The sequence below is a fragment of the Notolabrus celidotus genome, chromosome 19 (genome assembly GCF_009762535.1).
Source record: "Notolabrus celidotus isolate fNotCel1 chromosome 19, fNotCel1.pri, whole genome shotgun sequence".
NCBI classification, from domain to species: Eukaryota; Metazoa; Chordata; class Actinopteri; order Labriformes; family Labridae; genus Notolabrus; species Notolabrus celidotus.
The window spans coordinates 18069578-18085344 of NC_048290.1; the positions used below are offsets into that span (position 1 = coordinate 18069578).

Consider the following 15767-nt stretch of genomic DNA (forward strand, 5'->3'; position numbering starts at 1 on the left):
CAGTGACATGCATTTAAAGGGCGAGTGCAGGCTGCAGATTTGACTTCTGGAGTTCCTCTACAGAGCATTCAGGCCCATCCTCTGTGCATTCACAATGATCAGTGTTTAACTGAAAAAACCTGAAAGAACGATGAGCGCCGAAACACCACTCAGACTGCAGCACGTCTGTGTGACAGATTTATTCACAGCTGTTCTCACAGGCTTCACTTCTCCTTCTGAAATATCATCAGATCATCTCTACAGCGACTGATTCACTCATCGACTCAGCCTGAGGCTCTTCATTGATGAGACAAACTGTGCAACAGAAATCAACTCAGACTAAAACTAAGACAGAAGAAAGAAATAAGGCAACTCAGAGGACGTAAATCAGGACCGATGGCTGCTCTCCACACTCAACATTTCAACAACCATCCGACTCGAACACACAAGGCCTCAGGTAAACAAGTTAAGGTGTGTTTACATTCTCTGCTGGTAAAGGACCAGTTCACAATTTATGGCCTCATATTTGTAAGTCCTGAAACAGAACATGTATACTAATACATATATTTTATCAGCATTTCCGAATTAAACAATACTTTGATTAAAAAATAAACTTATGATATGTCAGAGAGAAAAAACTACTACAGCTCAAAGTCCACAAAAAAACTTTTTCCATGGCTTTAACAAGTTTAGATGGTCTATATCAGCAGAACTGATCAAGGGAAAACTTCAAGTGGTTTTCTTATTCTGCTGCGTTCAAGATGTTTGGTGCACCTGCATTAAAGGTGGATGACATGACAGCTCCTCAAAAGTGAAGCCAAAACATTTAGGTCGCCCCATGTTGCAGTATAGGTCATAAAGCCCATCTTAAATGCAGAATTCTGGAATGTTGTCTTTGATCTTAAATGCAGAATTCTAGAATGTTGTCTTTGATCTTAAAGACAGAATTTTGAGAGAAAAGGGCGGGACTTAAAAATCAACCTCTTCCATATTAAGGCAATGATTGACAGCTGTGTTGACCAATGAGGCTCCTGTGTTAACAAACACTAACACAAGAGTCATTAAACTTCCCATAACCGTGAGTTTCTGCTTCAAACCCACACAAGAATCTGTGACGCTGTGGACTGGACCCACCTGAGGACTAGACCCACCTGATGGTATGACCACATATTAGCAACAAGGTCAATATTTTTTGATTAGTGGAAGATGCGGGATGAAAATACAGCGGTGCAACCAGCTGATCTGTACTGCAGAGGCTCCAAATGACCAAATGTCAGAGCCTGTCTCAGGGGAGTTTTAGCTTCACTTTTGTACAACAAGAGGAGGTGGAGACCTGTCATCCATCTTTCTTTACAGTCAGTGGTGTCATTTGACAGACCGTGGCTCTGCGAAGGGTAGACTTCCCTGAAGTTTCAAGTCAGGGTTAGTTTTTAGTAAAAACCTATTTGGGAAATCTGATTTGTGGTCTTTAGTTACAATCAGCAGGATGTTTCTGTCATCTAAGCACCTTTAAAGGTAGACAATTTGATTCATGGAAGTTTCCTCTCTTTTTCGCCCTCTGTGGTGTTTTCAGATTTCTCCCAGGTCACTTTATTTATCATTGCAACAGAGACGAGGAGGCACGAAAGTCAGAGAAAATTTTCTGTGTATAAACCGTGTTTATGTTAACCAAGTCTTAAATCCAAACCTCCCACTTCTCAGACATCCTCCAGCTGTGACTGTGTCTGTTTCATGATTTCTGATGTTATTTAGTGTTTTTAATATTTCTACTGCAGTAAAATCAAAAGAAAAGTCTGAATGTGTTGGAATTTTTATGGCTTTCTGATTGGTTAAGGAGTCATGGTTGCTTCCGTTAGAGACTACCTGCTGGTCATTCTGCAGATGAGAAGTTATTAATGTTAGTATGTAAGTCATTTGTTCCTCTGCTGAGATGTAGAGTGAGTTAAAGCATGTTAGTGTCCTTTGTTTCTCTGAACCCTCAGCGTCAGTTGACACACCCAGCAGCTGCTTTAAACATGAACTCAGCCATCAGGATGCTCCAGGGGTCCTGCAGTCACACGCTCATCCTCTGGGGTCTGTACAGGATGATGTGTTGACGTGTACAGAGTCCCCCAGGTTATATGTTGAAGCAGTGGAGCAGAATGAGAGCTGAAGGCAGAGACGCCTCATTCGCCTTTAAACTGAGGGCGCCTCTTCTCCTTAAAGGCAGCCAGACCCTCCAGACGGTCTTTAGTCGGGATCACCTGAAAGACAGCACCAGGTGAATCATTTTAAATCTGTCACTAGTTCATCCATTCTCAATGAGATTGACTGAATATAAAAAGTCACTTTATTTAACTACAATACAACACCAGCAAGAAGGACATGAGTTGCATGTTTAATCAACAACACAAACACTGAACGTAAACATAAAACCTGTCCTGCTCAACAGTTAATCTAATCTCTCCTAGACTGGCTAACTCAGAGGAGTTCAGACCCACACAGGTCTCTGTTTACTCACCTGGGCATAGCACGCCTCTTCAATCGCAAGACCTGTGGCCAGATCCACCTGAAAGACAAAGACTCTTAGTGTCTTATTATTTTCTTCTCTTTCTTGGAAATAATAAGATGCTCCTCTCTGAGACTCACCTCGATCCCTTGGTTGATCGCCAGTTTTGCCATCCTGACAGCAATTGGACCCTGAGGAGACAAATCAAAGAATGCCCGGTTTGATTAAAAGCAGAGAGACTTTAACTCTTTCTGTGATTTAACACGCAGTGAGACAGTCTCATTACCTGAGGATTGATCTCCCGTGAGAGCTCCAGAGCGCGCTGGTACGCAGCGTCTCCGCTGTCATTCTGCTCCACGGAGTGACTGACCAGACCCAGACGATGAGCCTCCTTCCCGTCTATCACCCGCGCCGCAAAGATTAGCTCCTTCGCCAGAGAGACGCTGATGACACGAGGGAGACGCTGCGTCCCTCCTGCAGGAGAGAGAGAGAGATCCAACATGGTCTAAAACATGCACATAAACCCAGGGGTTACACCTTATTTACAACTTTCTCAGTGTCTGTAAAAACTTTCATTTGCACTGAACAGTTTGATTTATTATCCAAATTCAGCTTTTATCATTTTAATCATTAGATAAAGGTTAGATAAGGAAGAAGTTTATGAATAAATAACCCTGATTTCCAAAGTAAATGAACTTAACTCTTCTGATTGTTTTCATTTAACAGCTGTCAGAGGTTCTTAGAAACAAAGTCAATAAAAACAGACAAACAGAGTCAGATATGCTTTGGTTGAGAGAGAGCCGAGGTGAAAACACACCTGTTAGGGGAGCAAATGTTTGAACTTCAGGATAAATACAGAGACAAATAAACATTTCTAACCCTGCAGAAGTTTGAAGTATCTCACTTTGTTGTGGCACAGACAACTAAAAAGTAAAGTCAGAAATTTTCAGGGAAAAAAAAAGAAACAAAAAGTCTCACCTGCTCCGGGAATAATCGCAAGTTTGGTCTCCACCAGTCCCATTTTGGCATTGTTCGCTACAGAGAACAGATATATATATATATATATATAAACAGAACGATAATATTTAGACTTAAATATAATGACACATTAAAACCAATACCACAGTAAATGTTGTGCATGTTTTCTAAAGGTAGAAAAGGAAATAAAGATTGCATATCTGAGAACCTGATTCTTAAATGCTGAGTTAACTTTGTGCACAGCCACAGTCATCTAAACCCAGCATCATTTCCCTGGAAAAACCTCGAACATCTCACTCCTCTGCAGCTCTCCAAACAAAAACAGCAGTCTGATTTCAAACTTAAGTCTTACAGGAAATTCTGATGTCACAGGCGAGCGCCATCTCCAGACCTCCTCCTAAAGCTGCTCCGTCAATCGCAGCGATGGTCGGGACGTGAAGGTTACCTGCAGGAGGAGAGATGGGTCATATACGTTACAAAAACATACTCTATGTTAAGTCTAGTAAATCAGAGGACTAGTGGAGTATAAATCTGACTACAGTGTTAGAAGATCTCAGAGTTAAATACACAAATTCATCTTTAATCCCTCCCTGAAGATCCACTGTGAGAGGAGAGATTACCCAGCTCTGTGATGAGCGCCCGGGCTTTGGACACAAACGGCCCCACTTCACTCTGATGCATCTTTGCTCTCTCCTTCAGGTCTGCACCTGCACACACAGACACACAAAACACACACAGCATCAAACAGAGGCCTCTGGCTTCCTGCAACATGTGGAGCTCAATCTGCTCCGTCACACAGAGGATATCTGCCAACACTTCTGCATGAAAAGCTGAGTGCACAGCTCTCTCCTCCAGCTCAGAAACATCTTCACATCAGAATACTTGCAGAAAAGTTGTGCAAACATTAAAACAAAGATATTAAAGTGTGAGAGTGAGAGTGAACCTGCACAGAAGACTCCAGGAACCACACTGCAAATGATGACGCTGCGCACTTTGTTGTTCTTCTTAATGTCCTCCACCGTGTCAAACATCTGAAAGACAAAAGTATACTTCAAAACAAACCCAGACTCCGGAAACAGAGAGCTCAAGTCCTACAGATAGATTAACATCCATGAGTTGGCCGGGGAGGAACAACACCAGCCTTATTTGAAGCTATATACTGAAATTAATAACAATAAAAAGCCACACTCACCATTTTGACGAGATTCTTGCTGATTGCATTTTTAGCTTTAGGTCGATTTAACCCAACAACAACAATACCTGAAAGACGGACAGACATCACACTCGTTAAATATGAAACAGTAGTTCATTGAGTGTCCACTAGAGGCTTAACAAAAACATATGAGACATATAAATGAACATGTTCTGTCTCTTTAATAAATGTACGTAGTTAAGTATTCTTTTATAAATCATCTGTAATTATATTGTTAGGTTCCGGGGTATTAGGTTGTTACTGTTGACAACCCATCGACAACGGTTATTAACTTTCACTAACACGAGCAACGCCAGAGGCAAACTGATCACACGTCATGTCAAATCAATCCACCGAAAAGAGTTCCGGCACATTTGGCTTCTGCTTGTTGTGTCTGAATCACTGGGACTATTTTTGAAAAAATGCAAACATAAATCATTTCAGATTAATTAAATAATCTTTAATCAATGTTTTTTGACAACGTGTTTGTATTTTAAAACTATGGTTGGTCATCACGGTAAACAAGCATGAATTTAAATGTAGCATTTCCTCAGAACTCCGTCTACCCTCTCCTCAGAGCTCCTCCAAAACGACGCCCCTGTCCACATGCATGAGCGCTGCTGATTCGCAACCATATGATCATGACTGATTCAAAACCGGTCGTCAGCACGTCGTTTGTGTTTTGCACTACGTCAACTCATGTCTCAGTCAGCGGTAAGAAAACACCAAAACATTATCATAGTGAAAGTTAAAAACACAAACAAACATGAAATGTATGTGCAGGAGGCGGGGAGAACGACAGTACAGGATTTGATTGGTTTCATAATTTGGCTCCTGATGGCAGGGATTGATTGGTGTTTTCCCAGGTTTACTCAGACTGTAGATAGTTGCTTTTTTTCACTCTTTTTTAAGAACACATTATGTATTGATTGCCTTCGGGACATAAAGATCATTATAACCAGAATATCAAAAAGTGTATCTAAATCTGACTACCAACCCCAGCTTTAAGTAAGTAGCCGGGTTGTGGGATAATGTATGGTTAGTGTGCAAAACGTGCACATTTTTCACCACATCACTGGTTTTGTAAACATTTGTAAATGTACTTATTTAATTGTGTATGTACGTCGTAAGATATGTTTATTTTTACTTCTTTAATTTGAATTGCTAATAACTTTTAAATAATTGCTATATGTTCTCTCATTAACTATATACTGTTTTGCGCTGTCTACTTTGCTGCTGTAACACTTAAATTTCCCCGTTGTGAGACGAATAAAGGATTATCTTATCTTATCTTATCTTAGCAGGTTGTTGTGTTGAACCCTGCGCTTCGCGTTGGGGTCTTATCTGACCCTGAAGGGATTCTTTTTCCCCCCAACAACCTGCTAAACCAAACGTTATCCCTTAATTACGAAGGTCATAACTTAAAAATCGTATCACGTAAAGTTTGACGTCATCGCGTACCCTGTGCTTTGATTGTGGGCGTGGCTTCAGTCATGGTCTGGGTAGTTGTGTTTACATGTTCAGCTGGTCACCGTTAGTTCACCTGCTGACGGGACTCCCGGTGTAACAGTAACATCCCGGTCCCCCACATTATTAAACCTATTAAAAATCATTTACAAATATATAATATCCTCCTGCTGAGAGTCAAACTCACCGGAGTCCTCTCCGTCCAGGTATCTGACGCGCAGGTCATCCTTGGACTCGGAACTGTAGAGTCGTGTCGCCGGTCCGCGGGAGAGACCGGACTGTCTCATGCAGGACGGGGACACGGAAAGTCTGGACGCGCTGTCCAAGGCTTGTATTAAGGCTCTACGTCCCACCAGGGCCGCCATGCTGAGGAGCCGCAGTGCTGTTTGACTTTCAACTGAGATCCGGTCACGTGGGGCTGTCACATGACGTAATGCGGTGAACAGGAAGTACCCGGATGTACCACCCAGCAGAGGGACATTATGCAAAGTGATATATATATATACAGTCGATGAAAGTTACTAAAAGGGAGAAGAAAGGAAAGATTACAGTATGAATATATAAAGTATAAATGTTTTTAATAGTATTTTATTCATGAAGCTCCTTGTTGTCATTGTTAAATACGCAATATGATGAAAAACTACTTAATTTTTGTCTAAACATGCCTTAATATCTTTCATTCAAAGAGGTTGCTCCGTGCTCTACAGCAGGTGTTCCCAAAGTGTGGGTAGGGACCCCCTGGGGGGTCGCAAGACACAAATGGGGGGTTGTGAGATGTCTTCCAGAATGTTTTTTTTAAGTTATCTGAAAAAATATATTATTATTGTTATTTATTTTTGTTTATTTATCTTGTTTACTTATGTTTATCTTCCCCTTTGTTTGTACTGTTAATTATTTGTATTTGTTTAATTTTATTATTATTATTATTATTATTATTATTATTATTATTGTATTTTTTGTATTTATTAATTTTTTCTTCTTTGTTGGTTTTGTATTACTCGCATATATTTATTAACTTGTGGTGAGCAAGGAAATACAACAAAAAATGCAATAAAAAAAATTTAATGACAAAAGTTATCTAAAATAGTACATTTTACCCATTATAGTAAAAAATATCGACAAAAATAGTAGTTAAACTTGAAATAAAACCTTGAAAATAGAAAATGTTATGCTATATAAAATAATAAATGGAATAAATAAAGATGAAATAATAAAAATAACTTGCTGACGAGCTGAGGAAATGCTGTCATAATATTTTAATGAGGAAACACTGGATGTAAAATGAGATGTTAAAACTCACTAAAATAAATTACTAAGATAACACTAAAAGATTAAACCAGTCAAAGAAACGAAGCTGCGACACTAAAAGTAAATACTGCGAAATAAAACAGAATAAAATATTAAAATGCTTAGAGGTAATCTATATAAACCATAAGATGATAAGATCTAATTAATAACTAAATAGATAATGAAATGATCCAAAATAGTATAAAAAAATAAATTAAAATGTTTACAAATTAACAGAATAAATAATATATACAGTTAATGTGTCTATAATAATTAAAAGTAAGACATCATTAATTAAAAAGGGACTAAAAGTTAAACTAGATAATAAATAAATAAATAAATAAATAGATAAAGTAAAATGCAATAATACTTAAAAGGTAGGCCTTTAGTTTGCTTTTAAAAATATTTTATTACCTCATGATCCAGTTGGAACCAGAGGCAGGGTGAAGGGCGGCTTCAGCTCCCAGTGGTCTGATCCATCAGAGGAGGAGCTCCGGTGTCAGATTAACTGAGGTTGTTTATCTGTTGAGATTTTTCTAAGATACTGATAATCTCAAAGAAACATTAAAAGCACACATTTATGATTCAGTGACAAGACATTTATTGTAAACAAAAACTCACCATTACAACAAAGTTCAGAAAAGTGTTCAGATACAGAAACCCAAACTTCAGGCTGCTGCACATGGAGTTATCACCACCATCACCATCCTTATCATCCTCAGCATCAAATGCACACTCCTATGAAAAAGCTGTGTAATGAAACCCCTTTCACATTAAATGTTACATTTACAAAAGCTGTGAAGGTTCAACTCTGAAGGTCAGACTGCGTCAGCTCCATCGAATGCTTCTCACAATCCCAAAAACCAACATCCAACATTCTCGGTTAAACCTGAAAGTTTAAAAATCCACAAAATAAAATAAAGTGAAGCGAGGTCTAATCAGCGGACAGTGAGCCTGTGAAGGAGGCAGAGCGTCTCTAAAAGCAAAACACACAAAGAAGAAGTCTCTGCCTGTTTGAGATCGAGCAGAGACGACGGAGGAAGAATGAGGAGCTCAGCGTCTGTGGAGGTTTCAGCTCGCTTCTGTCTGACACATAGAGACAGAATCATCAGAATGAACCTGAACACAACAAAGCTGCAGGGATGGAGGTCTGAAGCTTTAAATGATAAACCAGAGAGAGCAGAATAAAATCATTTAAAGTTATCTTAAAAGTTTCCTGAAGGATCTTTGAATCTCAATGGTTCTGATGCAAAAGCTTATTTGTCTTAAATCTAATGTTCTGCAGACAGATGACATATCTGTGCATGCTCAGCTGACCTGCATTAGGATGTTTATGATGCATCAGCTGCTAACTTTAAATAATTTCCTATTAAAGGTCTTCCAGAGAGTGATTTCTCTGTGCATCTCTACTTTTCCTGCAAACAGTGAACTAGAAGTTTCATCAGAGCGGCTAAAGTCAGGAACTCTTTGATGCCTTTTTGGAAAAGGGTGATTCTTTAATATATTTATAAACACCAACAAAATATCACTTTAAAGGGAAACTTGTGCACAGGCGTTGTGAGTTATTATAAAATAAATAATAAAAGTTAAGCATCTGTTTGTTACATTATTCCACCAAACTTCATCGCTCCTTCCAGGAAACTTTTAAAGAAATTATATGAAAAATTGGCCATGTACAAAAAAAAACATGAACTAAAACGCAGCTGATCATTCCTCTAAAGCAGAGAGAGATCTGCGTCTCCACCGACAATAAACATGACAGATTTCAGTTTTAAGGCATAAACGGCCTTTAGCTGCAAAGCTCGGATGAACATTTATTCATAAACCTGATCAGAGCTGAGCTAAGAGACAGCTGGTGAGGGACAGGTATAAGCTCAGCCCATAACCTTCTACAACTGATAGCTGTGTGATGAACTCTTAAATAACACCCTGAAATCCTTGATTCAGGCTCCTCAAGTGTGATAAACACACATTTATTAAAAGGTAAATATGAGACAAGCCTTCATTCTTATTAACCTGGTGTGATTGAGCCGTGTCTCCTCGCTTGAGTTGTTTTTATGTTTACATTTTAAACGTGGACGAACCTTTCAGCACCAGCCTGACCAATAAGAGCGAGCGTTTCATATTCCTGAAACATTTAACATCAACCAGTTTATTACACTTCCTCTAACTTTGCCTTTTCCACCCTCATGAAGCTGCTGTCAATAAAACTATCACTCAAGGCCTCCTTAAGGGACATAATCCTTAAAAGTCCTGCTGGGCTTTTATTGTGAAAACCTTCAGGAAGTTGTATTTTTAGTCGACCGTGAATGAACAGCAGCCAAAGAAGCAACATGGTAGAAGTGAATGGAGTGACTGGGTGACTGCAACAAGTGAAAGACAAAGTTAATGTTGGAGAAACTGAAGGCCATCTTCCTCTGACGTCACTGTGAAGGTGAGACAATTAAAGCTCCGGTGAGGGACTTTTGATAGACCCTGTCCCAAAGTGGCTCCTCTTATATCCTTGATATATTATATTTCAAAATGTGTTGGCTGTGACTTCCAGCACAATGAAGACCTCATCTTGTTGTCTTTAAAAATAAAAATGGAGATTCTTTGTGGAGGAAATTGTTATAAAGGAGTCTGACTCCTACCCCCACCAGCTGTTTCAGATATTCAAAATAAGTTTAAGGAAGTAACTAGACTATATTCTGATGGTGTAATCTGCATTTGTAGGTTCAGTAGAGTTACTGAAATTAATTTCTGTCTGGTTCACAACCAGTTAAAAACTCCTCACAGGAGCTTTAAATCTGCAAACATTTTTGATTTTAAGCTAAAATGTCGGAAATCAGTCAAACAGTTTTCACATCATCACTTTTTGATTGTTCAGTGACAAAAGACGATGTATAATTAAAATCCAGTGAGAGATCAGGCCGAATTCATCAGCTAAACATCAGCAACAAGCGGCAACCTGCAGTTCCTAAAGTGTCCACTAGAGGCTGTCCACAAGTGGGCCGATCCCCATAGAGCCTCATGTTAAAATGTTACAGCATGTTTACAGCCTCGTGCAAATACAGTTTTTGCTGATCTGTTTTTCTAATATTTTTATCTAATTTTTTAATGTAAAAGGTTAAATTAAAGGCTGTTTTGTGATAGCGTAACGAGAGCCTGAACAACTTTAACAATCTTTAGAAGATTAACTCAGGTCTCTGGAGCAGATTGGGAAATCATTTATACCAACAAATTTAAATACAAAACATTATATAAAGAATAAGTGTTTAAATGATCTGTGAGCCAGCAGTTCAACATGAAAACATCATCTGACGTCAGAGAAAAATGATTGCCCTGTGACTGTGGTTTTACACACCTCTTTAAATCCTTGTGTACTTCTATCTGAGACTCTCTCTTCCTCTAATCAGGTTTTATTTTTAATGTGTGGTGATGAAAACATGGTTTAACCCGAACACGAACCACACAGTGCAACAGCAAATACAGTGAAAGTACAAAACATACAAACGTCATTCAGAGAAGCTTTCTTCAGACGCTGACTCGTGGTGCAGGGCGCTGTGTTTAGTGGACTCTATCACGGAGCCCGGCTGTGCTGTGATCAGTCTTTTCAGAGTGCCCACCTGTGCAGACAGGTCCGGTAGTCCCTGTTTCAGGTACCAGTCCTCCGTGAGAGCACAGGATGGGTCTGTGGCGGGTTTGTTTAGACTGGAGGTCGGCCTGCTACCTTTCTGCAGAGTCTCTGTGCTGGGTTTGTGCCACTGCTCGGTCCTCTGGGTCCAGTCCTGCATATCGGAGACCTGTAAGGATAGAGGACACGAGGAGGACTGGGGGAACCCTGAGGAGTCCTGAGGGGTCGGGAAGCTCCCTCCCACTGAGACCCTGTGAGGAGTCGAGGGTTTTCCTGGAGACTCGTACTCGGGGTCGACGGCCTCCACTTTGATTTGGACGGTTCTGGCCTTGATTCGGAGTTTGTGGGGCAAAGCTGAAGAACCGGTTTCTGGTACTCTGTGGGTGGAGACGATGACGCTTCTGGGGTCGGCTACAGACGGCGTCAAACCTTTGGGAACCTGCTGCTCATCTTCGCCGTCTGAGGACTTACTCACGGCGCCGTCCTCTGAGCTCCGAGGGGAGTTGCTGGACGATCTGGTGATCTGCAGGAAGGAGGCTGGCTGTGAGAAGACCCCGGAGAGAGGGCTGGAGATGAACTTCTTGTAGAGCTCATACGGACTGCTCCTCTCCTGCACGTAGCTGCTGGTCTCTGCTGGTTCCTGCTTCACCTGTGCGGTCCTGAAGCTGCCCTGAGTCTCAGGGGTGTGAGGTGAGTGCTTGATGACAGATATGCAGCTGCTGCGGACGTGAACTGTCTCGGACTCCCTGCTGGGACCTTCTGCGGGGCTCGGAGGACCGAAATCCTGGTAGAGGCTGACAGAAGTGGACAGCTTCTGGACTTCTTGTGCGTACGCTGCCGAGCTCATGAGGCCGAACTTCAGCTTCAGCGACAGCAACTCGGCCTTCAGGGACGTGTTCTCCTCTCCGAGCTCCATGAGCTTGTTCTCCAGCACTATGTCGTTTATACGTCTCTTCTCTCGGGAGCGTTTGGCCGCCTCGTTGTTCTTCCTCCGTCTCTCCCAGTACACGTTGTCCTTCTTCTCCTCCGGGATGAACTCCCTCTTCCTCCGACAGCTCGTCTTAGTCTTGAAGGGCATCCCTGAGATCTTGTGGCCCATCAGATCTCTGTTGGCATCTTGCAAGGCCACAGCCAGGACTAAGGCGTCCTCCCCGCTGTAGGACCCGCTGGAGTCCACCTCCTGCTTGATTGATTGCATATTATAAAGGTAAGCTGCGTTCAGGGTGCTCAGACGGCTTTAACTGGTCACCATGATGCTTGGACGCAGCAGCCGGATTAAATCCAGAGGTGTCAAGGAAATCTGAGGAAGAGCAGACGCAAGAGTCAGAGTCGAGTTTACGGAATGGTTCAAGTTCAAGGAGCTGCAGAAGTTACAGATCTATTTTGCAACCTGTATCAGATGCTAAATAACCCCTAACTGATCATTCTTTATTAAAATACATCGACTGAAGTTCTTGTTATTGTCCCTGACAGGATCAAGTTGTTGACAGCATCACAGAGCTGATCCCTGCAGAGAGAGAGCTCTATGGAGGAAGAGGAAGATGATGTTTATAACCACAAACAGCTGTTACACCTCTCTCTACATACACACCAGACTCCATTCACAAAAACTGTCATATTTAACTTTGCAGGAAAGTCCTCAACTTGAGAGTTTTCTGCATAATTTAGTCGTCAAACAATCATGTGCAAATGCAAACTGTCATCTAAATTACACAAACTGAGTCGGCAGCGGCTCTGTGTTTGTTTTGAATCTGCACAGAATAATTACTCTTTTGTCAGGTGAAGGATGTTAACGTTGGAAAAAACAACATTATAATGCTCCTGTCTCTGCTGGGATCATTCCTGTAACACCGTCAGACACTTTAAATCTGAATCAGAGCCTGTACACAGAGAGGAGTGCAAAACATTGAACACATTTCATCAGTTAGCCTCCAAACAAACGTAAAACACTCCAGAAAACCGAGTAACTGATTCTGACACGTCCTTATCATAAAGTTTTAGGGTATACTCCTCTTCTGGGTGTGAAATGAAGCTTCAGAGAGGAGCTCCTGAAAAGGCAGTTTTGCCTCTTTTGGGCATCCGGGCTTCCATAGATCCAGCACAGAGGGAACAAAGGAGTACAGTCAGCTGTAATCAGAACACGTGGCCTGGCAGGGGCTCAAAAAACTGAAACACACAGACTGTAACCTGAGGCCCACATTACACACACACACACACACACACACACACACACACACACACACACACACACACACACACACACACACACACACACACACACACACACACACACAGGATGTCCTCTTCTTTTTACTGCTTTTAAAACTCTTATTTATAAATCTGTCTCTTCCTCTGGGGTTTCAGTTTGAATCAGTCTCTGTTTCCTCGGCTCACACACTCCTTTAAGGAGGACACTTCTGTTTGTGATGCATACACTAAGTGCCACACAAACTGCAGATTAATTATGACTGTACATGAAGCTGTGATGAGGTGAGGTAACATGTAACTCACCTGGCTCAGCATCTAAACAGGAAACTGATAAATAATTGATGCCCTCATGTCTTTATTATAAAGGTGTATTAAATGTTTAGATTTAATAAATGTTTTGATGTATTAAATCTATGGGCGTATTAAATGTTTAGGTGTATTAAATCTTTAGATGTATTAAATCTTTAGGTGTATGAAATCTATAGGTGTATTAAATCTATAGTTGTATTAAATCTATAGGTGTTTTAAATCTATAGTTGTATTAAATCTATAGTTGTATTAAATCTATAGGTGTATTAAATCTATAGGTGTATTAAATCTATAGTTGTATTAAATCTATAGGTGTATTAAATCTATAGTTGTATTAATCTATAGGTGTTTTAAATCTATAGTTGTATTAAATCTATAGGTGTATTACATCTATAGTTGTATTAATTCTATAGTTGTATTAAATCTGTAGATGTATTAAATATTTAGATGTATAGATGATCAGGTTGAAGCAGTAGAGAGGAGAGTTAAACTCGTCTCTGTGTGCTGGAACATGTTACAGGTGTTGCGGGGCTCTGCGGGGTTGTGGGGATGATCCTCCCTTCCTTTTGTCCTCTCTAACGTGGCAACACGACATCAACACTAAATCTGGCGTGCACGTGATTCAACCGGGAGGTGATGTTACCGCAACGTGAGCCCATGGGAGCCCGGACCCGGACTGGACCGTCAACACGTCCTGATGCCCCAAATTCCTTCATTGTATCCGGATTACACAATACCCTCCTCCCCTCCTCCCCTCCTCCCTGGTGATGTCTATGGCTGCAGACATTATGCAATATTTACCAGTGAGGCAATAACAGCCTGTTTGTTCCGCTCTGTTTGTTTGGAGTTTAAAATCAGTCAGTAAAGCAACATGAAGTCAGGAACATCAGGAACAGGCCGCGCAAAGACAATGAGCGCATTCACGCTGTTAATACATGACGTCACCGCGCTGCTTACTCATGACAGTGAGCGTGGGGTCCATCTACGCCCTGAGAGAGACCATGAACTACAGGAGACATGTTACAGAGAATAACACACGGTTCTGCTCTGAGTGCGATGTTATACTCTTCATGTGGAGTCTCAGGGTCAGAGTCAGATCTTACACCAGGACCTTACTCATTCTGGGTTTCACTATGTGTCGCAATCCTTAAACTCCTGCTCCTGCTAGGCCTCTGTGCCTGTCTCTATCTGAACACATGCCTCCTTCCCTTCTCTTCTTCATCCTCCTTTTATTAAACTACATGCATGATAAATCCTCTGATTATAACTCGAGGTGTTGAGCTGAAGAGAACACATCGGACTGGAGCTCACAGCTGTGATGTGTAAACGTGCTCATGTGAAGTTTGAATAAAGAACCACACAGGTTTTTAAACACCTGGATAATGATCTTCTTATAACATGAGAATAAACACGAAGTGCTGGATCCACGTGAACACACCATCACACAGAGAATAAAGCTGCTCCAATGGAAACATTCAACTCTACCTTTTCAGCACCTGGGTGGACGACTCGGTCCCCGTCGGGATCCGGCTCAGGGCTCCTGGTCCAGGTGTTCCATCAGGTGAGATCAGCAGGTAGAAAACTCGATGAAAATCCTACAAGTTGCGGATCCGATGCTCGGTCCTCTCCTGGTCTGGTTTTTCCTCTGAAGGTGGCTCCTGACTCATGGATCTGTGTTAGTAGGTCACTGCATAAGTGTATGTGCAGCGTGTGTTTGATTGAGAGCGACAGCAGCCAATGGGAAAGCGCCATTTTCCAACCTCAGCCAATGACGTCGGGACTTGGCGGAGAGCTCGGGTCCCTTTTTAAAACGCGTGACGTCATCAGGAGCGCGTTGGTGGGGCGTTCAAGTGCGTCAGTTCATCGCGTTGTCGGTACTTTTAACACTGACGGAGATAAAGATGAGAAAATATTAAAATCACATAAATCTGAGCGAGGGCAGGTTATTACTGACAGGTGAACTCAGAGACAGATAAATCAGGTTATTTATATTTATAATTATCACTTTGTGCATGTTTTTATCTTTTTTTTTAAAACTTTTTATTTATTATTTTTTCAAATGACACAACAAGCACACATACAGGAGATGAATTCCCTTTACACTTAATCTTTATATCATTTCCAATATCTGAAATCTTTGTCACTACATTCTTATCATCTTATTTCACATTCATTGGTTATAGTGTACATTACACAAGTGTATTCAAGTTAAAATTTAACTGAAATTAATAAATCAAATCAAT

At 41.0% G+C, this 15767-nt stretch overlaps 2 protein-coding genes across 2 annotated transcripts; both read right to left on the reverse strand.

Moving 5' to 3' along the window:
- Window positions 1–149: 149 nt before the first annotated feature.
- auh (AU RNA binding protein/enoyl-CoA hydratase) lies at window positions 150–6537 on the reverse strand. The gene is made up of 10 exons (XM_034709137.1): window positions 6292–6537; window positions 4638–4705; window positions 4389–4476; window positions 4066–4152; window positions 3798–3890; window positions 3446–3502; window positions 2754–2941; window positions 2608–2658; window positions 2480–2527; window positions 150–2222 (listed from the first exon to the last, which is right to left on the reverse strand). The coding sequence occupies exons 1-10, from the start codon at window positions 6467–6469 to the stop codon at window positions 2145–2147; spliced, it is 936 nt and encodes a 311-aa protein (XP_034565028.1). The 5' UTR covers window positions 6470–6537; the 3' UTR covers window positions 150–2144.
- A 1438-nt stretch (window positions 6538–7975) lies between these two features.
- Window positions 7976–15225, reverse strand: nfil3 (nuclear factor, interleukin 3 regulated). Its single transcript, XM_034709136.1, has 2 exons — window positions 15010–15225; window positions 7976–12307 (listed from the first exon to the last, which is right to left on the reverse strand). The coding sequence occupies exon 2, from the start codon at window positions 12203–12205 to the stop codon at window positions 10889–10891; it is 1317 nt and encodes a 438-aa protein (XP_034565027.1). The 5' UTR covers window positions 12206–12307; window positions 15010–15225; the 3' UTR covers window positions 7976–10888.
- Window positions 15226–15767: the final 542 nt, after the last annotated feature.